Below are 27,386 nucleotides of genomic sequence, written 5' to 3' on the forward strand. Positions count from 1 at the left end.
TACAGAGTCACAAGCTGTGAAAAAATTTGTCAACGCCAACTATATGAAAAATCCGCAATTACTTTTTGGGCAATCCAATATATCTCTCATCTAATATGCCTTTCAAACCGTTGTTGCAATCTAGGGATTTATGGTCCAGATTATACTTCATGATCCTCTGGAGGGCGCTGTTCTTATCAGATTTGAAATTGGCTTCTTTTATAGCTTTCAACAAACTTGCCAGGTATGGTCTGAATTGTTCTATTGCCTGATATAGCTCATCTATGACCCGATCTCCCGATTGTACATTTTGAGCCCTATAGGGCGCAGTTCTTATTTAGTTTAGCGAAATTTTGCACAACGACCTTTTCTACTACCTTCAACATACGTGGCAAGTATAGTCTGAATCGGTCTATAACCTAATATTACTTCCTTAAAAATTGATCCACCGATTTTACTTCCTAAAAAGGGCGAAATTCTTATGCCATTTGGCTGAAATTTTGCACAACATCCAAACCAAGTATGGTGTGGATCGGTCTATAACCTGATATATTGTAGCTCCAAAAGCGTAAAAATTCTTGTCCATTATCCTCCATATCCATTGTTTGCCCGGTGTATGATAGCCTATCAACAATGCGATCCATGGTGTTTGTTCGGCCAGATCGAACAAACACAAAAACGAGTAAAAGCGTGTTAAGCTTTTACTTATACTTTACCGGTTTCCATTACATGTCATTGTTCGATTTATTTTTACTTCTAATTGTGGATTTAAAAACGTGGGCTGCTAAATTGTTTATATAACCTGTTAACTAAATAGGTATTATCAATTTGTTTTTTAATTTTTCCTTTCAAAAAAAAAAATGGTTGGAAATTTTAAAACATTTCCACTTTGTGTATTAACAACGTCAATCGGTAACGCTATGCCTTTAAATGCTGGCGGTTAGGAAAATGAGAGAAATTCATTTCCCGCTCGCTCTCATTTTCAATGGAAATGAGAATTTATTTACACAATTTCCCATGTCTCAAAACAACAACTGCGGCTCTTTGATCTCTGATTTTCTCGTCTGCGAGGTAAACATGGGAATTCTCTAAAAAAAAACAAAAGTTCCTTAAGATGCTGGCTCTTGTTGGTGGTATTGCTGTTATGTTTTTGTCTGGCAGTTTCATCTCAATCGGATGTGAGCAAAGACGTTGTGGATGCAGCAGAGCGCGTGGTTGTAAGGCAAGACAAAAACAATTTATCCAGTCGGTGATAAAATGCAAACAAACATTTCTCAAAGGTGGCTAAAAATAGACAGCGACAGAACCATAAACATATGCTGATATGCCATCGACATGTGAATTTAAACTTGACCGCCAAAATGGTGTTTATTTTGCTGGACAATCGGTCAGTGGTTCAATTTTATTGACTACCAGCCATGAGAAACGGATACGAGGTAAGAGCCTTAAGTTAGGTAACAATTATTTCCTCCCAAAAAACAAAAAAAAAACAACAACACAAATTGTCTTCATAACAGACATACGCATTCGTTTTCTTGGCGAGGCCAAGGTTCACTGGACTGAATTTCGTCATGGCCAGAAACTATTTGGCAACCAGGTGTCGGCCAACAGTCTGTATCGGGCCCATGAGATCTATGTGGACCAAGTGGCGGTGGTGCGACGTGAAGGAATTATGCCCGCCGGTGCTTACAATTACAAATTTCAATTCCGTATTCCCAAATCTTGTCCCACCTCGTGTGCCGGCAACCATGGCCACATACGCTACATACTATGGCTGGTGATAGCTAGACCCTATAGGCCCAATAGCACATTTCGCAAACCTATTACTGTGCTAAGGAAGGTCAATTTGAATATAAGTCCCAGGTATAAGGTAAGGCATATCAGATATGTAATTCCTAACAATAGCTCAACAGCAACATTTTGACTCTTCACCCAGATGCCTGTGGAAGCAGAGGAAATGTCCTCAACTGGCTGTTTGCCTTGTTACAGTGGTAGAATTTTCTATAGCCTGAGAGTTCCATTTGGGGCCTATGCTTCTGGCCAGACACTCAAATACTCGTTGAAAATTCGAAATCTTTCGATGACTGAAATCTATGGCTACCAAGTGGAATTTGTCCAATGGATGACCTTCATAGCCAAACTTCCTCGTTATAATGAGCGCAAGATCCGCACCGTAGTAGCCAGCCACAAAAAACGAGACTCTTGTCTACGTCTCTCAAATCGTCAATTTGAGGGGAAACTCATATTACCCTCTCTGACAACGTGCCCATAATACAGAGTCTGCATATATGGCCCAGAGAGTCGTCAACACCAACAACGAATGATAATAGCAACAGAAGTTATACGCCTGCCATAACATCCACACCTGAGCCAGCTGCTGCAAACGAGACGGGCGCAGATGGGCCTCCTGCATATGAGGAAATATGTAAGTTGTAGCACAATACTTTTGCAGGTCTTTTGTTTAAGAAATCCCCATTTTTAGTGCCTCCCTCTTTTGAACAAGCCATGTCTGCGTCACCTCCCTTTATAGATCCAGACGATTGTGGAAATGTTCGTGATAGTTGGTTTCGTCCTCTATATCCCATGTTTCCCGATTGCAATGAAGGCGAAGAATTGTATGGCCTTAAAGAATCACGTGTTTGAGAAAGTCCCAACATTTTGTTACTAGTCACATAAATCTCTCATTAAAAACCATATTTGTACATGTAAAATCTGTCGGTGTGTTTCAATAGAGCACCGCTTTAACTTTAATACAATTTAATAGATTTGCAAGCGCCAGTAGACATTTTTCTGTAGAATTTCCTAAATCTAAATAACTCTCTTATGACTCCCGAAATAATTGGTGAATGTCACATAAATCTGTTCAGATTTAAGATTCGAAAATTATTTTGTTTAAATGTTTCTATCCTGACAGTATGGCAACTCTACATTACACGGACCTAAAATCAAGCTCTCCCGTTTACTCTCCCGTTTGCTCTCATGTACTAAAACATATATGATTGCCAAAAAATGAGCACTTTTTTATTTAAGTGGCTTTTTTCCAAAGATTTCACATATCCGACCATATGAAATATACTAGGAGGTCACCGCAGCGCAGAGGTTAACATGTGCAACTGTGATTCGCCTGGATTCGAATCCAGGTGATAAAATCAGAAGAAATTTTCTGAGGTGGTCATCTCCTCATAGTCCTCACTTTAAGTATTATTGCAAATTGCAAAATTTGCCCATGAACATTCCATTAAGGAACAGGGGGAAACTTCTCACATATCAATGAATGCAGTCCGATTCAAGTTTAAGCTCCATCATAAGGGCCCTCCTTTTTATAGCCGATTACGAACGGCGTGACGCAGTGCGACACATCTTTGGAGAGAGGTTTTTACATGGCATAGTATCTCAAAAATGTTGGCAACCACCGCTAAAATTTTTTCTGATCATCTCGCCAGGATTCGAACTAGAGGTGGAGAACTATCGAACTATCGATAGCGGTCAAGACACTATCGATAGTGACCATCGATACTATCGTTGATAGTTTGGTTTTCACATCACCAAGTTATATATAGGCGTTAATTTGTCGCTCCTGTTTAAAAAATATTTGTGAAAAAGTTGTTTAAAAGAGTTGTACAAAGACAAAAGGCTTGTATACAGAAATGGATCGATTTCTTCAAAAACGAATAATGTTTACTTTTACAGTAGTTATGAAGTATTTTGATTATGTGTTGCATTTAAAGTAAACGTGGGAGCTCCATCACACTCATTTGGTGGAGCGCTGAAAGGCAGGCATGCGATTGCAGCATCACAGGCTCGGAAAAATATTTGGCGACCGTAAAATCGCACAAGTATGGAAATACTTTAAAAGGTTAAATGACAAAAAAACAAGTAAAAGCGTGCTAAGTTTGACCGGGCCGAATCTTATATACCCTCCACCATGGATCGCATTTGTCGAGTTCTTTTCCCGGCATCTCTTCTTAGGCAAAACAAGTAAAAACGTGCTAAGTTCGGCCTGGCCGAATCCTATATACCCTAGACCATGGATCGCATTTGTTGAGTTTTTTTCCCGGCATCTCTTCTTAGGCAAAAAAATAAGGATAAAAGAAAAGATTTGCTCTGCCATTAGAGCGATATCAAGATATGGTCCGGTTTGGACCACAATTATATTATATGCTGAAGACCAGTGTAAAATGTCAGCCAATTCGAATAAGAATTGCGCCCTTTGGGGGCTCAAGAAGTGAAATAGAGAGATCGATTTATATGGGAGCTGTATTAAGCTATAGACCGATTCAGACCATAATAAATCGGAAAATAATTGCGACCTCTAGAGGCTCAAAAAGTCAAGACCCCATATCGGTTTATATGGCAGCTATATCAGGTTATAGACCGATTTGAACCATTCCCAGCACAGTTGTTGGAAGTCATAGCAAAACATGTCGTGCAAAATTTCTTACCAATCGGATAAGAATTGAGGCCTCTAGAGGCTCAAGAAGTCAAGACCCAAGATCGGTTTATATGACAGCTATATCAGGTTATGAACCGATGAACCGATTTGAACCATACCTGGCACAGTTGTTAGATATCATAACAAAACACGTCGTGCAAAATTTCATTCAAATTGGATAAGAATTGCGCCCTCTAGAGGCTCAAGAAGTCAAGACCCAAGATCGGTTTATATGACAGCTATATCAGTTTATTGACCGATTTGAACCTAATTTAGCACAATTGTTGGAAGTCATAGCAAAACACTTCGTGCAAAATTTCAAGCACGCTAACTTTCGAAGAAGTAATGCTAGCCGCTTGAAATTTTGCACAAATACATGTTATTAGTGTAAGCCGGTTGGGATTGTAAATGGGCCATATCGGTCCATGTTTTGATATAGCTGCCATATAAACCGAACTTGAATCTTGACTTCTTGAGCCACTAGAGGACGCAATTCTTATCCGATTTGGCTGAAATTTTGCACGAGATGTTTTGTTATGATTTTTCAACAACTGTGCCAAGTATGGGTGAAATCGGTTCATAACCTGATGCCTTCTTATTATTATTACTCCCTTGTTACTATTACTTGTTATTATTCTTACCCCATTTCACCCCATAAAACCGGGAGTTATATTAGACCTCTCGACAGTCATGTCAATTATGATACGGATCAGATTTTATTTGGATATAGATTACCTATATACTGATCTCCGCTGCAGACCTGCAGTCTTGGGCTTATAAAAAGTTCAGTAATTTCACGCAGTGAGTTGTATTAGGTAACTAGACATCAGTCCCGAGTATGGCCTAGATCGGGTCAAATTTGAGCAAACCATTCATTATAACTGATGTCTTGACTAGGCTTTTTGAGCTCGTAAGATGCATATATTTGATCCGATTTTGCTGAAATTTGGAACGGCTTGATGTATTTGACCCAGCATCCGCGACATACGCGCCAAAGTCCAGTTCCCTCTATATTCAGGTATTGGGTCTATTTTGGATTTATGTACTACCCGATTTCGCTGAAATGTTAAACAGTGATTTCAATTCAATAAAACATATACGCATTTTGTAGTCCAGGAATTCAATATTCTCAAGCGGAATGGCAAATTGAAAGTTTTTTCCCCATGCTATGGACAACACATATCTGATGAACACACACTGGTACATTTACGCTTATATGCTGTTCATAGTTTACTATATAAAACAGTTATTATTGACAAAAGAAAATCTTCAAGAAGAAAAATCGTTCGGCTGGACCGACACTTTTGTAACCTCCGGCATGGATGGTATTTTTCAAGTTCTTTGCCCAGTATCTCTTTATAGGCAAACAAAGGATAATGGATACGAATTGCTAAGCTATAGGAGCAAAAACAGGTTATAGACCGATTTGGATCATACTTGATTTAGATGTTGAAGACCATAACTAAAAACCATTGTGCAAAACTTTAGCCAAATCGGATAAGAATTAAGCTCTCTAGAGACTCAAGAAGTATAGTCGGCAGATCGGTTTATATAGGAGCTATATCCAAACCGATATGGCCCTTTTACAATCCCAACCGACCTACACTAATTGCTAGCTTTACTCCTTAGAAGGTTTGCTTGCTTTTGACAGACAAGCAGACGGACGGATGGACAGATAGACAGACGGACATGGATAGATTGAGTTAAAATATCATGACCATGAAGAATATATAAGCATAAAGGGGACTTACGACCATTAATTCGATGTGTTACAAATGGAATAACGAAGTTAGTATACCCTCATTCCATGGTGGCATCCTATAGATAAGATAAAGTTTATGTTAGATTTAACGATGAGGAAAAGCCTTTGGATGAAATACACGATTGATTTATAAGTTAGTGATTTATTGGGCCACAAAAGTCGTTTAATTAAATTTCAGAAAATAGCTGAGATTACTATTGTCCCTACTTGTGTGATTCCAATGATTCAATTAAATAGGATTTCTGATATATTTTTTGCGTATGTATTATTGAAGTATTGATGGTAACAAATAAATTCAGTTTTCTTTAGAAGAGTTTCATAAAAGTGAAATTCCACAGGCTGATTGTGCAACAAGGTTCTCTTACGTCAAAATGACGCTGAACGCCTGGGTTTTCCTCGTATGAAATATGAAACATTTTCATTGATTATTATCTGCTCCATAAATGCTGGCGGCACACATGGAAATCAAAATTCAATATTAAAATATGAGAAATTCTGTGGAAAAAAGAAACTTAAAATAAGTAAACACGTGCTAAATTTGGCCAGGCCGAATCCTGGGTACCCACCACCGTGGATTACTTTAAAAATTTATCTTTTTTAAGTCTGTTTGTGTTTGAACTTTTTTACAACAATCTAATCGAATTGATTGCGCCTGCTATTGTTTCTAGTAGACATATCGGGGAATCGGTATTTAAGTTCCCCATATATGACCGACTCTAATCGTATTTGGCACGGACGCTGTACTGCGTTGTCAAATGGTAAAATATTGGAAATAATTCTGAAACTTTCGAAAGGATAGAGACACGTATACGAAACTTTACACAATCAAATTTGAGGTGTTTTCTAATAAATATGTAAAATTTTTGTATCCTAGTTCGTCCAGAGGCTGATACATGAGGTTTGAAAAATGGTCACCTCCAGTATGTCAAATTTCTTTCCGATTGCCAAACAAACAATTATGGACCCATCGGCTTGATTTTTTTTAAAGATAGTGCTCGTAAAACCCTACAAAAAACATTCGGAAATGTCCAGAATGCCTCTAACGTGAGTTATTGGACATACAACGATTTTTATTCCCACCACCGAAGGATGGAGATATTTCACTTTGCCATTCCGTTTGCAACACATCGAAATATCCATTTCCGACCCATTTCCGCTATTCTTGATCAGCGTAAAAATCTAAGAAGATCTTGCCATGTCCGTCCGTCTGTATGTTGAAATCACGCCGAAATCATGTCGCCGAAATTTTCGACAGTGAGTTATGTTAGGCCCCTCGACATCTTCTTGGAATATGGCACAGATAGGTCACGATTTGGATATAGCTGCTATATAGACCGATCTATCGATTTAAGGTTTTGGGCCCATAAAAGGCCCATTTATTGTCCGATGTCGCCGAAATTTGAGACAGTTAGTTGAGTTAGGCCCTTCAACATTCTTCTTCAATTTGGCTCAGATCGGTCCAGATTTGTATATAGCTGCCATATAGACCGATCTCCCGATTTAAGGTCTTGGCCCAGTAAGGCGCATTTATTGTCCGATGTCGCCGAAATTTGGTACAGTGAGTTGTGTTAAGTTTTTCGACATCCGTGTCGTATATGGTTCAGATCGGTCTTTATTTGGTTATAGCTATTAAACAGACCAATATTTTGTTCTACACAATCGAACAATGACTTGTACTTATTAGACCTCTCAATATCGGTGTCGAATTTGGTCCGAATCTGACCATATTTCGATAAAATTGCTGTGGGGGCATAAATTATGCATTTTCACCGGATTATGACGAAAGGCCGAACTTAACGCCGCTTTGCTAGTTTTTTTGAAAATTGTTGTCAAGATATAGTCGGTATTTCTGAAATTATGGGACTATTTGGTAACGGATTGAAAAATTTTATACATCGTTAAAAAGATCACAAAATTCTACGAGTATGACCCTAGTGGGTCTAGGGTCCACTATGGTCCCCAAATTGCGCATGCACCTCAACATTGGCAATGTATAGTTTGGTGTACAAATCTTTATCCGTTCAAAAGATCCAGAATTATTTTCAAGATTTCTCGTTTTGGCAACACTGTGCGCTGAAAGTCTTATCAGAAGTCTTGAGTCTTGAAAATTGAGGCCTTTATGAGCTCAAGAAATCAAATCCGGGGATCGGTGTAATGGGGACTATATCAGTATAAAGACTGATTGAGATCAGAAGTCTTTCAGGCAAATTTCAACCATCCTATATGAAAATTGAGGGTTCTAGAGGCTCAAGAAGTCAAACCCAGGAATCGATTTGTATGGGGGTAATACCAGTTTATTGATCGATTCGAATTATACTCAGAAATGATGATGGAAGTCAGAACGGAAGTGCTAGTGCCAAGTTTCAGCCAAATCGGATAAATATTGAGGCTTCTCGGGGCTCAAGATATCAAATCTGGGTATCGGTTTGTGTGGGGTCCATATCAGTTTATTGACCGATTCGGATCGTACTTGGAACTGATATTGGAAATCGGAGACCAAGCCTTTGTGCTAAATCGAATGAAATTTTAGGGTCTCAAGAAATCAAATCGGTTTATGTGGGGGCTATATCAAAATCTGAACCGATATGGCCAATTTACAATCCCTAATGACCTACATCGTTAAGAAGTGTCAGTACAAAAATTCAAGCTGGTATCTTTATTTGTTCGAACAGTATAATGTGTGAAGATTATTACATGCAAATTTTGACCCTGACTACGCCTCAAATGATCCATCTAGTTAGTCCAATTTTGGCATACTCTTTTGGATGGTATCTCCCGAATAAGTGCTTCAATGTTGTCTTCCAAAGCGTCAATTGAAGCGGGCTTGTCTGTATAGACATGAGCTTTAACATAGCCCCAACAAAAATAGTCTAAAGCCTTCAATAAGTCCATTGTTACGCGTGATGTGTGGCATGTGGCAACGTCTTGTTGAAACCACATGTCACGCCAGTCAAGCTTTTTCATTTTGGGCCAAAAAAAGTTTAATGTCATCTCACGGGAGCGCGCACCATTCACAGTTACGTTACGATTGGCATCATCTTTGAAGAAGTACGGTCCAATGATGCCACCAACCCTTAAACCACACCAAACTTTGACTTTTTCTACATGCATTGGTAGTTCTTTAAAACTTCTGACTGATCTTCACTCCAAAATCCTCAATTCTGCTTATTAACGTACCCATTGAGCCAAAAATGACCTTCGTCGATGAATGGAAGAAGCGCGCGATGAACATTCTTAACAGTGCTCGCATTTTGATAATAAAACTCAATAATTTGCGATTCATGGTTAAATTATAGACGAAACTGAAGATGTTTGAAGGTGAAACAAAACACGAAACGTGCGTGGGCTGGTTAAGTCAGTGCTGCTTAAAAGATAATAGCTAAAAAATCATCCTTTATCTAAAAACAAATGTTATCTTCAATATTAACTCCAATATATAGTTTTGCAAATAATATTGCCAATATTTTTTATTCAATGTCATAGGGACATGATTAGAAACATATTTTTATGGTCAATCATAAAAAGACTTTGTCTTAATTTATTAAATCTTGATCTAAAATAAATTTTGTGACACTCAATTTCTTGAGATAGAGGCCAACAGATCAGTTAAGCGATATCGTTGATAAGAATTCTAACTGCAGGTCAGTTTTGTTTACTGACTCACCTCAATATAGGGTTTATGGAACACTTCATAAATTAATTTAAATTTATAACCAAAACAAGTATGACTCATAACATCCCATTTGCCTATAACCGGACCAGACCGGACCGGATCTTGAAATAAGATTATTTATTGGCTCAATTTTTGTAAGCTTTAAAATAAATGCTCCTTAAAGCTTGTACTTTCGCATATCGTTCCGTTTAAGCACATTTAATGCAAATCCATTTTTTGTTGACATTTGAACAGATATAGAGTTTATCTGAATTATTGAAAGGGGTTCATAATCAAATCGAGTGATTATTAAAATAAACAAAGAATGTGAAATGGAGTTATCAACAAATGTGTAGCAGCCTCAAGATTAGATAAACGAAATATTTGGCTTTTAGCGCTACGTAATGGTGAACAAGTAAAACCATGCTAAGATCGGCCGGGCCGAACCTTGGGAACCCACCACCATGGATTCTGCTAAAAATTTAGACAAAATACATTTGGTTGAAGGGCGTTATTTTATTCAACATACCAAACTTCTGTCAAAACAGCAAAAATTAAAGCTTCTAGGAACCGAACAAGGATGATCTGGAGATCGGTTTATATGGGAGCTATATCAGGTTATAGACCGATTTGGACCGTACTTAGCACAGTTGTTGGAAGTCTTAACAGAACATCGCAAATCAGACAAAAATTGCGGCTTGGAAGGGCTCACGAAGTCTAATCGGGATATCGGTTTATATGGGCGCTATATTAGGTTCTTGACCGATTAAGACCGTACTGGGCACAATTGTCGGAGAAAAATTATAGCTTGGAAGGGCTCAAAAAAATCAAATATGGAGATCGGTTTATATCGGAGCAATATCAGTTTCTTCACCAATTAAGACCGTACTGGACAAAGTTGTGTGGAAGTCATTACAGAACACTAAATGCAAATTTCAGCCAAATCAGACAAAAATTGCAGCTTTTAATAGCTCAAGAAGTCTAAAGAGGAGATCGATTTAATGGAAGCTATATCAGTTTCTTCACCGATTAAGACCGTACTGGCCACAGTTTTCGGAAGTCATAACTGAAAACTACATGCAAAATTTCAGCCAAATTGGAAAAAATTGCCGCTTGTAAGGGCTCAAGAAATCTATTCGGGAGGTCGGTTTATATGTGAGTTATATCTAACTCTGAACCGTTATGGCCCATTAGCAATCCCCCAATGACCTACATCAATATTAAGTATCTGTGCAATATTTCAAGCGGCTAGCTTTAAGCGTTCGACCGCTATCAAGATTTCGACAGACGGACGGACAGGCTAGATCGACTAAGAACGTCGTGACGATCTCTTGATATACATATACTTTACTAGCCGCACCGGGCCCGCTCCACTGCGCCTTCTTTAACTCTCTAAGATCTTTTTAGAGTGGAGATACTTCGCCCTGAATGAGGATATCGAATTCGAGCCATTGCGAGATACAATGCCATGCAAATTGCAAATTTTCCCCATGAACATTCCACTTAGGAACAGGGGCCAACTTCTCACATATCAATGAGTGCAGTCCGATTCAAGTTAAAGCTCAATGAAAAGGGGCCTCCTTTTTATAGCCTAGTCCGAACGGCGTATCGCAGTGCGACACTTCTTTGGAGAGAAGTATTACATGGCATAGTACCTCACAAATGTTGCCAGCATTAGGAGGGGAAAACCACCGCTGAACAATTTTTTCTGATGGTCTCGCCAGGATTCGAACCCAGGCGTTCAGCGTCATAGGAGGACATGCTAACCTCTGCGCTACAATAGCCTTCACAATGCCATGCATGGTCATTTAAAAAATGTTCGGCACAGAGGTGTCGCACTGCGGGACGCCGTTCGGACTCGGCTACAAAAAAATGTCCCTTAACATTGAGTTTAAACTTGAATCGTAAAGCACTCATTGATGTGTAAGAATTTTCCCCTTCTCGGCTCCTGGTGGTAATGTTCTTCCTTAGGGTAATGTTGTCATTAGGGGAGGAATGGCACATCAGACATTTCCACTCAAATATGGATATCAAATTCGTGCTGCATTCCAAATCCCTTTAATTTGACCCCACATTGTTATGGCTGGTAAATATGAACCGTTTGGAGGGTGTTTTTGGGGCTGGGCCGACCATCGGCACTTTGCACTGAAAAAAGATATCAAATTTGTTTTTTATTCCCAACGGAAATGAAATTTAGTTTTAGGGGTGCTTTAGGGCGTACCCCAAAACAATTGGCTCCAAAATTGGATTTCAAATTCGTTTTCTACTCTCAAATAACTTCCATTTGAGTCCCATATTGTCATCAATGGTACAAATAACCCATTTGATGTATCTATAGGAGGAAAAGCCCCACCTAGACTTGAATCAAATTTTAATGCCATATTCGTAATCTAATCCCTAAAACCTTTCATTTGAGTCCCATATAGCCATGGTCGGCTAATATGCCCATTTGGGGGTATTTGGGGGCGGGCGACCTCCCATTACTTGGACCCAATGTAGTATGCCATATTTGTAATCTACTGCCTAATACTTTTCATTTGAGTCCCATATTGGCATGAACTTCGAATATTTCTGTTTAGAGAAGTTTTGTGGTTGGGGGGGGGGGGCCCGCTGGGTACTTGGACCCAAATTTTAATACCATATTCGTTTTCTGGTCTCCAATACCTTTCATTTGATACTCTTATTTTGCCCATCGGACCACTTTCGAATATGGGTGGCTTTTTTGGGTTAAGGAAGAGGGTCCGCCTCCACCAGATATCCCAAAAATTATATAGCCTATGTTTCCTTCCGGAAAAACGTACACAATCTATAAAAATTAAAAAAAAATCGGTTCAGCCAATTATTCATAATGGGTCTAATGGCATTGTTGGGGGGCGTGACCCCCTATACTTTGATCTGATTTTGTATGCCAGATTCGAAATCTACTCCCGAAAACTTTTCATTTGAGCCCCATATTGAAATGAACGTCCTATTTGTCTGCTTGGGAGAGTTTTGGGGTTGGGGCGGCCCGATGGGTACTTAGACTCAAATTTTAATACCATATTCGTATTCTACTCTCCAATACCTTTCATTTGATACCTATATTGTTCCGATCGGTCCACTTTTTGGGTTGTGTTTTTGGCATAAGAGGTAGGGTCCGTCCCGCGTCCGATACCGAAAAATGATATAGCCTATGTTTCCTTCTAGACAAACCTACACAATATGCGAAAATTTCGAGAAAATCGATACTTTTCATTTGAGCCCCATTTTGAAATGAACGTCCAATATGTCCGTTTGGGGGTGTTTTGGGGTTAGGGAGGCCCAATGGGTACTTAGACTTAAATTTTAATACCATATTCGTATTCTACTCTTCAATACTTTTCATTTGATACCTATATTGTCTCGATCGGTCCACTTTTTGGGTTGTGTTTTTGGCATAAGGGGGTGGGTCCGTCCCCCTTCCGATACCGAAAAATTATATAGCCTATGTTTCCTTCCAGACCAACCTACACAATATGCGTAAACTTCGAGAAAATCGGTTCTGCCGTTTTTCAGTCTATACGGAACAATCAAACCGAGTCCCATATATCCGTGATTGGCTAATGTGCCCGTTTTGTGCGTTTTTGTGGGGGTGGGGTGACCCCCTATACTTCGACAAGAATTTGTATACCAGGTTCGTTGTCTACTCCCGCATACTTTTCATTTGATACCCATATTGTCTTTATCGGTCCACTTTTGATTTTCGGTGGTATTTTTGCGGTATCGGAGGAGGGTTCGCCCCCTTCTGTTATCAACAAATTATACAGCCTATTCCTACTTTCAGACCATATTCGTAATCTACTCCCGAATACCTTTCATTTGAGTCCCATATTCTCAAGATCGTCAAATATACCTATTTTAAGGGGTTTTGGGGCTGGGGCGGGCCCCCAGGTACTTGGACCCAACTTTTAATATGAAATTCGTACTCTACTCCTGAATACCTTTCATTTGAATCCCATATTGTCCCGATCGGTTCACTTTTATTTAGGGGTAGTACTTTTGTAAAGGGGAGGGTCCGCCCCCCTCCCGATATCAAAAAATTATATAGCCTATGTTTCGTTTCAGACCAACCTACACAATCTGTGAAAAGTTCTAGGTAATCGTTTCAGCCGTTTTTGACTCAAACAAACAAACATAAATTGAATTTTATATATAAAGAATGGGGTCTTAGAGGAATATTCCGAGGTGTTACAAACGGAATGACTAGATTAGTATATCCCCCATCCTATGGTGGTGGGTACAAAAATATCCACTAAAATTGCAGTTTCATTAAAATTTTAGTCTATTGTGAGTGTTTTAGGCACTATGGCGTTAATGTCATTTAACCGAATACCAGAAGGCGATAGCAGTTCCAATGATCCCAATTGTGTCAATTTAATGATTCGTCAGGATCCCAATACAGACAAATGGTATTCGGGGGGCTTTCTAAGGGGGATAGTTGAATTAAGTGCGCTAGAAAGAGTTCTGGTACAAGGTAAAGAAAATATTTTTCTTCGATAATTCAAAGTCATTCTCATTTGTAATATGCCTCTTCGGTTTAGATCTAAGTGTGAATTTAATAGGCATTGCTGAGATCGCTTGGCATGATAATCAAATAAAGAGTGAGAGAAAGGATCTTCGAAAACTGTATTACAATTCAGCACCCCATCGAGATCAACGCCATATATACTTTCGTCAAAAGGTGTTGTTGGCCAATAAGGAAGGTATTTTAAATGCCTGAAATCAACTTGAAGTCAACAACTCATCCACTTTTGTTATTGCAGTCGATCCCACAAATCAGTTGCTGGAAATCCCCTTTGAAATTTTTATAGATGAAGATTGCATCTCAACTTGCAGCTTTGAATTTGGATTTGTTGTATACAAGCTGAGTGCAACATGTAGAACCTACAAGGGCACCAAGGTTCTAAAGCAAAACGTGCAAATAATGCAATTGGCAGATTGTCCCATGGAGGTGAGTAGCAAATGTGTGACGTAAAACAATTCAAATGCTGTATTCTCATTTCTCTTTTCTTCAGCGGCCCTTTCTAGAAATTAGAGCTAAACGAAACATTCAGCTGCAAACTTCTTTGCAAAAGAAATTCTTTCAACCAGGCGAAACTGTAAACATTCAAACTCAAATCCTATTGAATTCCCATAAGACAAGGCCTCATAAAATTATCATACAATTACTGCAGTACATCACCTATATGCATTACTGCATCAGATATCGAAAAAATGGAGAACCCTATGACTCCTATGAATATCTCAACCAGCAAATGATACTCATCAATGACGACTTGGCATCGACAGCCAAGCTTTTGGAGCAGGATACTAGTATTCAGCACAGCATTCTACTACCCAATGATCTTGTCCCCACCACTCATTTAACAAGTTCCATTATAATCAGCATACATTATGACATAAAGGTAATACTTTTGGATGACAAAGATGAGGAGCTACATTCCCAGCACATACCCTTTGATGTTTTTCTACAGCGACACAGGGAACAGCATATCACATTAAGAGAACAAGACTCGTACAAGAAGGAATGTTGCAAGTTTTACAACCAAAAGCGTTTTAACTTTAAAGATGGATTTAGTAGATTATTTAAATAAAACAATTTTATGATGGCTAGGAATGTTGAAACTTCTGAATAATATTGAGTAGACAAACATTCTTATCCCTCTATTATATAACAAGTAAAAAGGCGTTAAGTTCGACCGGGCCGAACTATTGATACCCACCACTTCAGGTATATATGTAAACCACATTTCATAAAAATCCTGTGAAAATTGCATACCTTATGTCCCATAGCGGTTATATCGAAATATGTTCCGATTTGGACCAAATACTAATAAGTACGAGTCATTGTTCAATTGTGTAAAACAAAATATTGGTCTTTTACGTAGCTATATCTAAAAATAAACCGATCTGAACCATATACGACACAGGTGTCGAAGAGCCTAACATAAGTCACTGTGTCAAATTTAAGTGACATCGGCTTATAAAACCGCCCATTATGGGGCCAAGACTTTAAATCGAGATATCGGTCTACATGGCAGATATATCCAAATTTGGACCGATTTGGTCCATAATGCAGAAGAATGTCAAGGGGTTGAACTTAACTCACTGTCCCAAATTTCGGCGACATCGGACAATCAATGCGCCTTTTATAAGCCTAAGATCCTAAATCGAAAGATCGGTCTATATGGCAGCTATATCCAAATCTGAACTGATCAGTGCCAAATTGACGAAGGATATCGAAGGACTTGACACAACTCACTGTCCCAAATTTCAGCAAAATCGGATAATAAGTGTGGCTTTTATTGGCCTAAGACCCTAAATCGGCGGATCGGTCTATATGGGGGCTATATCAAGATATAGTCAGATATAGCCCATTTTCGAACTTAACCTGCTTATGGACAAAAATAGAAACTCTGCAAAGTTTCAGCTCAATATCTCTATTTTAAAAGACTGTAGCGTGATTTCAACAGACAGACGGACGGACATGGCTAGATTGTCTGAGATTTTTACGCCGCTCAAGAATATATATACTTTACAGGGTCGGAAATGGATATTTCGATGTGTTGCAAATGGAATGACAAAATGAATATATCCCCATCCTTCGGTGGTGGGTATAAAAAAATAAAAGTCCAAAATTCCCGAAACAAGACGAAGATTTTTGAGCACCATCGGGGCCTACCGAAAAGTGCACGACTAAGGGCCTTGAAATGTCGCACACGATCTCGCTAACATATCAGCTCTAACCATTCCAAATTCCAAAGAAATATCTCTACCCGTTCTCACACGGTTGTGAAAGCAGATGAGGCAGTGCCTGGAGTATTTGACAGAAAGATTCTTCATAAAATATATGGACCAGTTTGTGTTAACGGAGAATATAGGCGACGTATGACCCACGAGCTGTATGAGCTGTATGACGACGATAGCATAGTTACACGCATCAAAATACAACGGCTGCGTTGGCTAGGTCATGTTCTCAGAATGGATGAAGAAGCTCCAGCTAAGAAAACTTTGGAGGCAAACACGAGCGCAGAATGAGCGCAGAAGATCGAGGCGATTGGAACGCTATTCTACGTTCGGCTAGTGGAACAAATATTCTGTCATTGCCAATTAAAGTAAAGTAAGTTCTCACACGGCATATTTTGTACTAGTTTTTATACCCTCCGCCATAGAATGGGTGGAGGGTATGCATCTGAGACCCCATGAAGTATATATATTTTTGATCTTCATGTCATTTTAAGTCGACCTAGCCAGGTTCGTCCGTCTGTCTGTCTGTCTGAAAGCACGCTAACTTTCGAAGGAGTAAGGCTAGCCGCTTGAAATTTTGTACAAATACTTTTTATTAGTGTAGGTTGTTTGGGATTGTAAATGGGCCAAGTCGGTTCATGTTTTTATATAGCTGCCATGTAAACTGAACTTGGGTATTGACTTCTTGAGCCTCTAGAAGGTGCAATTCTCGTCCGATTTGACTGAAATTTTCCACGTGGTGTTTTGGTATCACTTCCTACAACTGCGCTAAGTATGATTCAAATCGGTTCATAATCTGGTATAGCTGTCATATAAACCGATTTTTGATGTTGACTTCTTGAGCTAAAAGAGCGCGCAATTCTCGTCCGAATTGGCTGAAAATTTGCAAAAGGAGTTTTGTTATAACTTCCAATAACTGTGTTAAGTATGGCGCAAATCGGTCCATAACCTGATATAGCTGCCATATAAACCGATCTTGGATGTTGACTTCTTGAGTCGCTGGAGGGCGCAATTCTCATCCAAGTTGGCTGAAAATTTGCAAAAGATGTTTTGTTATGACATCCAATAACTGTGTTAAGTATGGCGCAAATCGGCCCATAACCTGATATAGCTGCCATATAAACCGATCTTGGGTCTTGATTTTTGAGTCGCTGGAGAGCGCAATTCTCATCCGATTTGGCTGAAAATTTGAACAATGTGTTTTGTTATGTCTTCCATTTACTGTGCTAAGTATGGTGTAAATCGGTTTATAACCTAATATAGCTGCCATATAAACCGGTCTGGTATCTTGACATCTTAAGCCTTTAGAGGGCGCAATTCTCATCCGGTTCTGCAGAAGTATTGTACAACGGCTTCTCTCATGACCTTCAACATATGTGTCCAATACGATCTGAATCGATCTATAGCTTGATACAGCTCCCATATAAACCGATCTTCCGATTTTGGTTCTTGAGCCCCTACAAGGCGCAATTCTTATCCGAATGTACTGAAATATTACACAATGACTTCCACAATGTTCAGAAATCAATTCATTTATGGTCCGAATCGGACTATAGCTTGATATAGCTTCAATAGCATAACAGTTATTATTCATTATTCTTTGTTTGCCTCAAAAGTGATACCGCGCAAAGAACTTGACAAACGCGATCCATTGTGGAGGGTATATAAGATTCGGCCCGGCCGAACTTAACACTCTCTTACTTGTTTATTCTAGAAAACAGATAATAGAACCATTTGATTGTTACAATTGAACGGATACCATTTTTTTTTTAATTTTTCTCTTATAAATATTATCAATAATTTAAAATAATCTCATAACTTAATACACAAAAAATAACAAGAAATGAAAATTCCTAAAGGCAGTCTAGAATTTTTCATCTGTTGTTCTGGTTATAATTTGTGAGCCACTCGTTTCTGCTTGGCTGGTGGAGGCAGACATATCTTGCAGGTTTCCTTGTAGTTCCTCTGGAAGATCATAGTAAAGATATTTGGGCTTAAAATCCGCAGCATCTCCTTCAAGTTGACTTTTGGATTTTTTGTATAATTTAACATTTGGCATATAGTCTGCTTCTCTAAAAGATGATGCTGAAATTGGTAAATGGAAAAGAGAGTAAATTAATGGAACTATAGACAAACATAAATAAAACAATATAAGAAACAAGTAAAAGCGTGGAGACCTGTGTAAAATTTCAGCCAATTCGTATAAGAATTGCGCCCATTGGGGCACACGAAGTAAAATAGAGAGAACGATTTATATGGGATCTGTATCGGGCTATAGACCGATTCAGACCATAATAAACACGTTTGTTGATGGTCATGAGAGAATCCGTCGTACAAAATTTCAGGCATATCGGATAATAATTGCGACCTCTAGGGGTCAAGAAGTCAAGATCCCAGATCGGTTTATATGGCAGCTATATCAGGTTATGAACCGATTTGAACCTTATTTGACACAGTTGTTGAAAGTAAAAATAAAATACGTCATGCAAAATTTCAGCCAAATCGGATAGGAATTGCGCCCTCTAGAAGCTCAAGAAGTCAAATCCCCAGATCTGTTTATATGACAGCTATATCAGGTTATGGACCGATTTCAACCATACTTGGTACATTTGTTGGATATCATAACCAAATACTTTGTGCAAAAATTCATTTAAATTGGATAAGAACTGTGCCCTCTAGAGGCTCAAGAAGTCAAGACCCAAGATCGGTTTATATGGCAGCTATATCAGGTTATGGACCGATTTAAACCATACTTGGCACACTTGTTGGGTATCATAACAAAACACGTCGTGCGAAATTTCATTACGATCGGGTAAGAATTGCGCACTCTAGAGGCTCAAGAGGTCAAGACCCAAGATCGGTTTATATGGCAGCTATATCAGGTTATGAACCGATTTGAACTATACTTGGCACAGTTGTTGGACATCATAGCAAAACACGTCGTGCAAAATTTCATTCCAATCGGATAAGAATTGCGCACTCTAGAGGCTCAAGAAGTCAAGACCCAAGATCGGTTTATATGGCAGCTATATCAAAACATGGACCGATATGGCCCATTTACAATACCAACCGACCTACACTAATAAGAAGTATTTGTGCAAAATTTCAAGCGGCTAGCTTTACTCCTTCGGAAGTTAGCGTGCTTTCGACAGACAGACGGACGGACGGACGGACGGACGGACGGACAGACGGACGGACATGGCTAGATCGACATAAAATGTCGCGACGATCAAGAATATATATACTTTATGGGGTCTCAGACGAATATTTCGAGTAATTACAAACAGAATGACGAAATTAGTATACCCCCCATCTTATGGTGGAGGGTATAAAAAACATGCCAAGATCGGCCGGGCCGAATGTTGGGAAACCGCCATTAGGGATGCATTATGCATTATGGAAAATGTATACAATTGAACTTAATTGAAGGGCATACATGTACCATATGTACCAACACTTTGCCAAACCAGGCTAAAAATTAAGTCTAGGGGCCCTAGGAGGCTTAACGGGAGATCGGTTCCTATGGGGGCTATATCAGGTTATAGGCGGCCTAGATTTACCATTGCGGTTGGAACTCATGGATGGATGTTGGAAACCAAAGCGGATAACAATTTCGGCTTCCAGGAGCTCAAGAAGTAAAATCGGGAGATCGATTTATATGGAAGGTACACCCATTTAAATCGGCCAATAATTGATGTTTCTAGAGGCTCAATATGTCAAATCAGGAGATCTGCTTGCATGGAAGCTATATCAGATTACAAACTGATTTAGAACATACTTTGCCCGATTTCACTGTCCCAAATTTCAGCAAAAACGGTCAATAAATGTGGCTTTTATGGGCCTAAGACCCTAAATCGGCAGATCGGTCTATATGGGGGCTATATCCAAATATGGACCGATCGGGCCCATATTGCAGAAGTATATCCAGGAGTTTAACTTAACTCACTGTCTCAAATTTCGACGACATCGGACAATAAACGCACCTTTTATGGGCCCAAAGCAATAAATCGAGAGATCGGAAAATATGGCAGCTATATCCAAATCTGATCCGATCAGAGCCAAATTCAAGAAAGATTTCGAAGGGCCTAAGACAAGTCACTGTCCCCAATTTCAGCAAAATTGGATAATAAATGAGGCTTTTATGGGCCTACGACCCTAAATCGGAGGATCGGTCTATATGGCAGCTATATCCCAATCTGGACCGATCTGAACCAAATTGATGAAGGTTGTCGAAGGGCCTAAAACAACTCACTGTCCCAAATTTCAGCAAAAGCGGATAATAAATGTGGCTTTTATGGGCCTAAGACCCTAAATCGGAGGATCGGTCTATATGGCAGCTATATCCAAACCTGGATCGATCTGAGCCAAATTGACGAAGGTTGTCGAAGGGCCTAACACCACTTACAGTCCTAAATTTCAGCAAAATCGGATAATAAATGTGGCTTTTATGGACCTAAGACCCTAAATCGGAGGATCGGTCTATATGGGGGCTATATCAAGATATATAGACAAAAAAAGAATCTGTGCAAAGTTTCAGCTCAATATCCCTATTTTTGAAGACTGTATCGTGATTTCAACAGACAGACGGACAGACAGACGGACACGTCTAGATCGCCTTAGAAATTGAGACTTCTAGGGGCTTAAGTTGTCAAAATTGGGGATCGGATTATATAGGGGCTATATATGCAAATCTGTACCGATTTGGCCCATTTGCAATACCCAACAACCTTAATCAATAAAAAGTATCTATGCAAAATTCTTCAAAGCTTCTTTCGGCCGCTATATTAATTTCGACAAACGGTCGGACGGACGGACAGACTGTCAAGAATATATCAACTTTGTGGGGTCGCCGAACAATATTTCAAGCTGTTACAATCGGCAACGGGGGAAAGTAAACCCCCCGTCCTATGTTGGTGAGTATACCAATTAACTAAAAATTATGTCTAATTTCTACTACTAGCTGATACATTTATTAGCTAATCAAATCAGCAATCAATGAAACTGTTTGCAACCACTTGAGTTGATAGCTCGTTTCTCTGACATCAAAATGTATGATTCATTCATTCATTCATTCAATAAACTGCCACTGATTAGATTAACTATCATTTTTTTGGCCTAAGATTTGTTTAGCCCACATGCTACTTACCCAAAGACGAGGTAGACGCACTCAACTGCGCTGCCTGCTGCAATGCAGTCACATTGTCACGACGCATTTCCCACGTCGACGGCAGATTCAGCTCATCCATGGATCTGGCCACAGTAATTGTGGCAGCATGATTTGTCGCTGTATTCAGTACTGGCAGTTTTTCATCACTGCTCAAAGAAACCGTTCCCACCACAATGGGAACAACGGTTTGAACGAACCTTTTGGCATTGCGGGCACACACTGTAACTTCTACTTCGTAGCGCACACTTAGGCATTTGCACTCAGTTGCATCCAAAGAGGGTGAAGTTTTTGGTACAAACAATTGCTGCAAGTGTTGTGTGACATTGGAGTTCTGACCAAAGAGACCGTGAACATTGCACGCGATAGCCGTTGTCTCCGAGGTCTCCATAGGCTTACGCTCCTTGATGGCTCCCTTGTAGGTGACAATGCGATTCAGTTTCGTTGTGATATCCTTGAGCTTCACATTGCCATGATTGGAGACTTTGACATGGACACTTATGCATTCACCTACCACATATCCACTTTGGGGCAAGCTCACATATAACTGGAGGGGTCGCCTCCAAAATTTCAAACAAGGTTTGGCTTCGTATTTTTCATTTTCCGTTGCAGTTTGAATGTCAGCTGCAAGGCGGCGCAGATCTTTTGATTGCTCCACCATTAAAGGAGTTGAGGTCAGGCAGTCGATGCGATCTATGTAGTTGGCATTAACCTGCAGCTCGTAGCGAATAAAGCCCAGGGCTCCATCAAAGGAAGATGGGGCATTTGAGGGCAGTTGAACCATGAAACTGTAAATGTGAGTCCCCGGCGATAAAGCACTGGGGTTGGCTTGCTCCGAGCCAATGATATAGCTTTGAGTGGAAATATAATCCTCGCGACTGACATAGAACTCTTTGGGTTTTGGTTTCTTGCTTTCCTTCTTTGCCGTTTGCGGCTTCTCCCATTGGCAGGAGGCATAGCCCGAACATTTTATAGATAAGGCTTTGTGAAAGAAAAGAAAAACATTGATAACAAAATTCAAACAAATGTGAATCATTCCCCTTAATCAATTCTACCTTTGATTAGAAGCGTACTGCTACCGTGAACATTCAAAGTGACCGTACCCTTAATCACCTCGCCGGGACGGTAGCTCTCTTGGGCTGATTCAAACCGCAGGAAACACGAGAGCAAACTCATTTTCTTTCTTTTCTAGGGTGCGCGCGATTAGTGTTCGATGGCTGAGGTCTCAACGCCAACTGTATTTCGATAGTTTCCACAATGGGGTATTCATTATTTCGTTGGTGGCCAACTTGAAAAAAAGTAAATTCCCTACAAAAAGGCGCTTATCTTATCACTTGCACTTTCTATTGATGTTCGACAACAAATGTTTGCCATGAATTTACCAAATCGCTGATTGATCATATATCTATGGGTTATCGCTATTATGGAAATAAATGAGTCAAAATGTGAATATGAAATTGAACCCAGATATTATGCGTATTGGATCGCTTAATTGCTATAAAGAGATACGGTTAGCCATAACCTCAAACGGATGGGAGTTATTGGAGTGATAACCCTTGTCAAGGTCTTTAACAATTGCAACTAATTTACTATTGCAAGCATAAACAAAAACAAGCAAATGCGTACTAATGTCAGATAACGACAACCCTTCGATTGCCTACCTCAAAGTGAAAATAAGCACAAAGAAGTGTAAACAAAATTCAACCAAATTTTATGCAAAATCGGATAAAAGTTGCTTACGAGCTTAAGAGCTAAAATTGGGAGGTCGGATTATGTGGCAACTATATCCAAAGATGATCTTATCTGGACCATATTCGGCAAGAATGTGTCCTTAGTTTCAGAGTAATCTGGTAAATGCGACTTTTAAGAGCACGTTGCCTTAAAACGAGATATCGATCAATACGGAAGCTATATAGTAATACGATGGAATTAAGACTGTATTGAGGAATTTTAAAAAAACTCACAGTTCTACATTTCATGGATAATAAATGTTTCTTTTCTCGTTCAAATCGTATAAAAACTGGAAATTTATGGTTTCAAATATGGAAGCTATATCAGGTTGGATCATACTTGGCACAGTTGTTAGAAGTCATAACAAGTAAAAGCGTGCTAAGTTGGGCCGGGCCGAATCTTATATACCCTCCACCATGGATCGCATTTGTCGTGTTCTTATCCCGGTGTCCCTTTTTGGTCAAACAAAGGAAAGAATAAAGGATACGATTTGCTATGCTATTGGAGCTATATCAAGTTATGGTCCGATTCGGGCCATAATGGAATGAAAGTTGGGGACCGCAGTAGAAGCCATTGTGTAAAATTTCAGCCAAATCGAATAAGAATTTCGCCCTTTAGGGGTTTGAAAATAAAATAGGGAGATCGTTTTACAGGGAAGCTGTATTAGGTTATAGACCGATTCAGGCCATATTTGACACGTATGTTGAACGCATGACCGTGGATAAGCCGTTGTACAAAATTTCACCCAAATCAGATAATAATTGCTCCCTACAGAGGCTCAAGAAGTCAAAATACCAGATCGGTTTATATGGCAGCTATATCAGGTTACGGACCGATTTGAACCGTACTTTGCACAATTGTTGAAAGTCATAACGAAACAAGTCGTGCAAAATTTTAGCGAAATCGGATAGTATTTGCGCCCTCTAGAGGCTAAAGAAGTCAAGATCCCAGATCAGTTCATATGGTATCTATATCAGGTTATGAACCGATTTAAATCATACTTGGCACAGTTTTTGGAAACCATAGCAAAACATCTCATGCGAAATTTCAGCCAAATTGGATAAGAATTGCGTCCTCTAGTGGCTCAAGAAGTCAAGATTCGAGATTGGTTTATATGGCAGCTATATCAGATTATGAACCGATCTCAACCATATTTAGCACAGTTATTTAAAATCATGGCATAATATCTCATGCAAAATTCCAGCCAAATCGGATAAAAATTGCGCCCTCTAGAATCTCAAGAAGTCAAGATTCAAGATCGGTTTATATGGCAGCTATATCAGGTTATGAACCGATAGGAACCATACCTGGCACAATTGTTGGAAATCGTAAAAAAACACCTCATGTTAAATTTCAGCCAAATCGGATAAAAATTGCGACCTCTAGAGGCTCAAAAAGTCAAGACCCCAGATCGGTTTATGTGACAGCTATATCAGGTTACTAACCGATCTCAACCATACTTAGCCCAGTTGTTAAAGATCATAAAAAAAACACCTCATGCACAATCGCCAAATCGGATAAAAATTGCGTCCTGTAGTGGCTCAAGAAATCAAGACCCAAGATCGGTTTATATGGCAGCTATATCAAAACATGCACCGGTTTCAACCATTTACAATCCCAACCGACCTACACTAATAGAAAGAATCTGTGCAAAATTTTAAGCGGCTAGCTTTAATCCTTCGAAAGTTAGCGTGCTTTCGACAGACAGACGGACGGACGGACATGGCTATATCGACTTAAAATGACATGACTATCAAGAATATATATACTTTATGGGGTCTCAGAGGGATATTTCGAGGTGTTACAAACATAATGACGATATTAGTATATCCCCATCCTATGATGGAGGGTATGAAAATGACTTAACGCCTAACTTTGGATACCCACATCCATGGATATACATATGTATGAATATTTACACTCTCCACCATTGGATGGGGGTACACTACTTTCGTCATTCCGTTTGTAACACATCGAATTATTGATCTAAGACCCACCAAAGTATACATATATTATTGATCATCTTGACATTCTGAGTCGATTTAACCATGTCCGCCCGTCCGTCTGTCGGTGGAAAGGACGCTAACTTCGAAGGATTAAAGCTAGGTGCTTGAAATTTTACATAAATTCCTCTTGTAAGTGTAGGTGGGTTGGGATTGTAAATAGGCCTAATGGGTCCATGTTTTAGTAAAGCTGCCATATAAACCGATATCGGATCTCGACTTCTTGAACTTCTAGAGGGCGCAATTCTTATCCATTTTGGCTTAAACTTTGCAGCTATTGTCATACTCTACACCACTACTGTGGTACAGGGTATTATAACTTAGTGAATTAGTTTGTAACTCCCAAAAGGATGAGAGACAGACCCATTGATAAGTATACCGATCGACTCAAAATCACCTTCTAATTCGATTTAGCTATGTCCGTCTGTCTGTCTGTCCATGTTAATTTGTGTACAAACTACAAATCGCTATTTTCATCCGATCGTCTTCAAATTTTGTATGGGCACGTTTTTCGGCCTAGAGACGAAGCCTATTGAAATTGGAAAAAATCGGTTCAGATTTGGATATAGCTCCCATATATATGTTCGTCGGATTTGCATTAATAATGCAATAAAAAGGTCATTTGTTAACCGATTCTCTCGAAATTTGGTAGGAAGGATTTACTTATTACTCTCGACATTACCGGTGATTTTCAAAGAAATCGGCTCAGATTTATATATAGCTCTCATATATATATATATAGCCCGATTTTTACTCCTAGAGGCATTCCAAGCGCATTTATTGACCAATCTTCCCAAAATTTTGTACCACACCCTCCTCGACGACTTCCACAATATACATAGAGTGTGATCAAATTCGATTCAGATCTGGATATAGCTCCCATATAAAGGGTGATTTTTTTGAGGTTAGGATTTTCATGCATTAGTATTTGACAGATCACGTGGGATTTCAGACATGGTGTCAAAGAGAAAGATGCTCAGTATGCTTTGACATTTCATCATGAATAGACTTACTAACGAGCAACGCTTGCAAATCATTGAATTTTATTACCAAAATCAGTGTTCGTTCGAAATGTGTTCATTCACCGTAACGTTGCGTCCAACAGCATCTTTGAAAAAATACGGTCCAATGATTCCACCAGCGTACAAACCACACCAAACAGTGCATTTTTCGGGATGCATGGGCAGTTCTTGAACGGCTTCTGGTTGCTCTTCACTCCAAATGCGGCAATTTTGCTTATTTACGTAGCCATTCAACCAGAAATGAGCCTCATCGCTGAACAAAATTTGTCAAAATTTGAACACATTTCGAACCGAACACTGATTTTGGTAATAAAATTCAATGATTTGCAAGCGTTGCTCGTTAGTAAGTCTATTCATGATGAAATGTCAAAGCATACTGAGCATCTTTCTCTTTGACACCATGTCTGAAATCCCACGTGATCTGTCAAATACTAATGCATGAAAATCCTAACCTCAAAAAAATCACCCTTTATATGTTCGTCCGATTCTTTGAAAAAATGCAATAAAGTGGTCATTTGTTAACCGATTCTCTCGAAATTTGGCAGGAAGGATTTTTTGGATTTTTTTACGACTCTCGAAATTACTAGTGAATTTCATGGAAATCGGTTCAGATTTAGATATAGCTCTCATATATATATATATATCGCCCGATTTTCACTCCTAGAGCCACAGCAAGCATATTTATAGACCAATTTATACCGCAATATACATAGAGTTTGGTCAAAATCGGTTCAGATTTAGATATAGCTCTCATATATATGTTCGTCCGATTTGCAGAAATAATGCCATCAAATGGTCAATGGTCATTGTTAACCGATTCTCTCGAAATTTGGCAGGAAGGATTTTTTTATGACTCTAGACATTACTGGTGAATTT

General features: G+C 39.3%; 3 protein-coding genes across 3 annotated transcripts; 2 read left to right on the forward strand and 1 right to left on the reverse strand.

The window, feature by feature from the left end:
- Positions 1 to 1,158: 1,158 nt before the first annotated feature.
- On the forward strand, positions 1,159 to 2,622 carry LOC106095610 (arrestin domain-containing protein 17). Its single transcript, XM_059361802.1, has 5 exons — positions 1,159 to 1,415; positions 1,497 to 1,849; positions 1,916 to 2,241; positions 2,277 to 2,404; positions 2,462 to 2,622. The coding sequence occupies exons 1-5, from the start codon at positions 1,304 to 1,306 to the stop codon at positions 2,620 to 2,622; spliced, it is 1,080 nt and encodes a 359-aa protein (XP_059217785.1). The 5' UTR covers positions 1,159 to 1,303.
- An 11,526-nt stretch (positions 2,623 to 14,148) lies between these two features.
- On the forward strand, positions 14,149 to 15,437 carry LOC106095594 (uncharacterized). The gene is made up of 4 exons (XM_059361803.1): positions 14,149 to 14,304; positions 14,351 to 14,546; positions 14,607 to 14,794; positions 14,859 to 15,437. Exons 1-4 carry the CDS (start codon positions 14,149 to 14,151, stop codon positions 15,435 to 15,437), a joined length of 1,119 nt encoding a protein of 372 aa, XP_059217786.1.
- A 2,940-nt stretch (positions 15,438 to 18,377) lies between these two features.
- On the reverse strand, positions 18,378 to 23,011 carry LOC106095607 (arrestin domain-containing protein 1). The gene is made up of 3 exons (XM_059363192.1): positions 22,810 to 23,011; positions 21,737 to 22,735; positions 18,378 to 18,675 (listed from the first exon to the last, which is right to left on the reverse strand). The coding sequence occupies exons 1-3, from the start codon at positions 22,928 to 22,930 to the stop codon at positions 18,455 to 18,457; spliced, it is 1,341 nt and encodes a 446-aa protein (XP_059219175.1). The 5' UTR covers positions 22,931 to 23,011; the 3' UTR covers positions 18,378 to 18,454.
- Positions 23,012 to 27,386: the final 4,375 nt, after the last annotated feature.

This window comes from Stomoxys calcitrans, chromosome 2 (genome assembly GCF_963082655.1).
Source record: "Stomoxys calcitrans chromosome 2, idStoCalc2.1, whole genome shotgun sequence".
Lineage (NCBI taxonomy): Eukaryota > Metazoa > Arthropoda > Insecta > Diptera > Muscidae > Stomoxys > Stomoxys calcitrans.

What these genes read in the sequence shown, in the direction of transcription:
- LOC106095610 (XM_059361802.1), top strand. Translation starts at nt 1,304, where the DNA reads ATGCCATCGACATGTGAATTTAAACTTGACCGCCAAAATGGTGTTTAT. An exon ending in ATATAAGTCCCAGGTATAAG is followed by an intron (nt 1,850 to 1,915) that starts GTAAGGCATATC and finishes CTCTTCACCCAG; the next exon opens with ATGCCTGTGGAAGCAGAGGA. An exon ending in TCCTGCATATGAGGAAATAT is followed by an intron (nt 2,405 to 2,461) that starts GTAAGTTGTAGC and finishes CCCCATTTTTAG; the next exon opens with TGCCTCCCTCTTTTGAACAA.
- LOC106095594 (XM_059361803.1), top strand. Translation starts at nt 14,149, where the DNA reads ATGGCGTTAATGTCATTTAACCGAATACCAGAAGGCGATAGCAGTTCC. An exon ending in GTTGTTGGCCAATAAGGAAG is followed by an intron (nt 14,547 to 14,606) that starts GTATTTTAAATG and finishes TTGTTATTGCAG; the next exon opens with TCGATCCCACAAATCAGTTG. An exon ending in TGGCAGATTGTCCCATGGAG is followed by an intron (nt 14,795 to 14,858) that starts GTGAGTAGCAAA and finishes TCTTTTCTTCAG; the next exon opens with CGGCCCTTTCTAGAAATTAG.
- LOC106095607 (XM_059363192.1), bottom strand. Translation starts at nt 22,930, where the DNA reads ATGAGTTTGCTCTCGTGTTTCCTGCGGTTTGAATCAGCCCAAGAGAGC. An exon ending in CAGTACGCTTCTAATCAAAG is followed by an intron (nt 22,736 to 22,809) that starts GTAGAATTGATT and finishes TCTTTCACAAAG; the next exon opens with CCTTATCTATAAAATGTTCG. An exon ending in TGCGTCTACCTCGTCTTTGG is followed by an intron (nt 18,676 to 21,736) that starts GTAAGTAGCATG and finishes TACCAATTTCAG; the next exon opens with CATCATCTTTTAGAGAAGCA.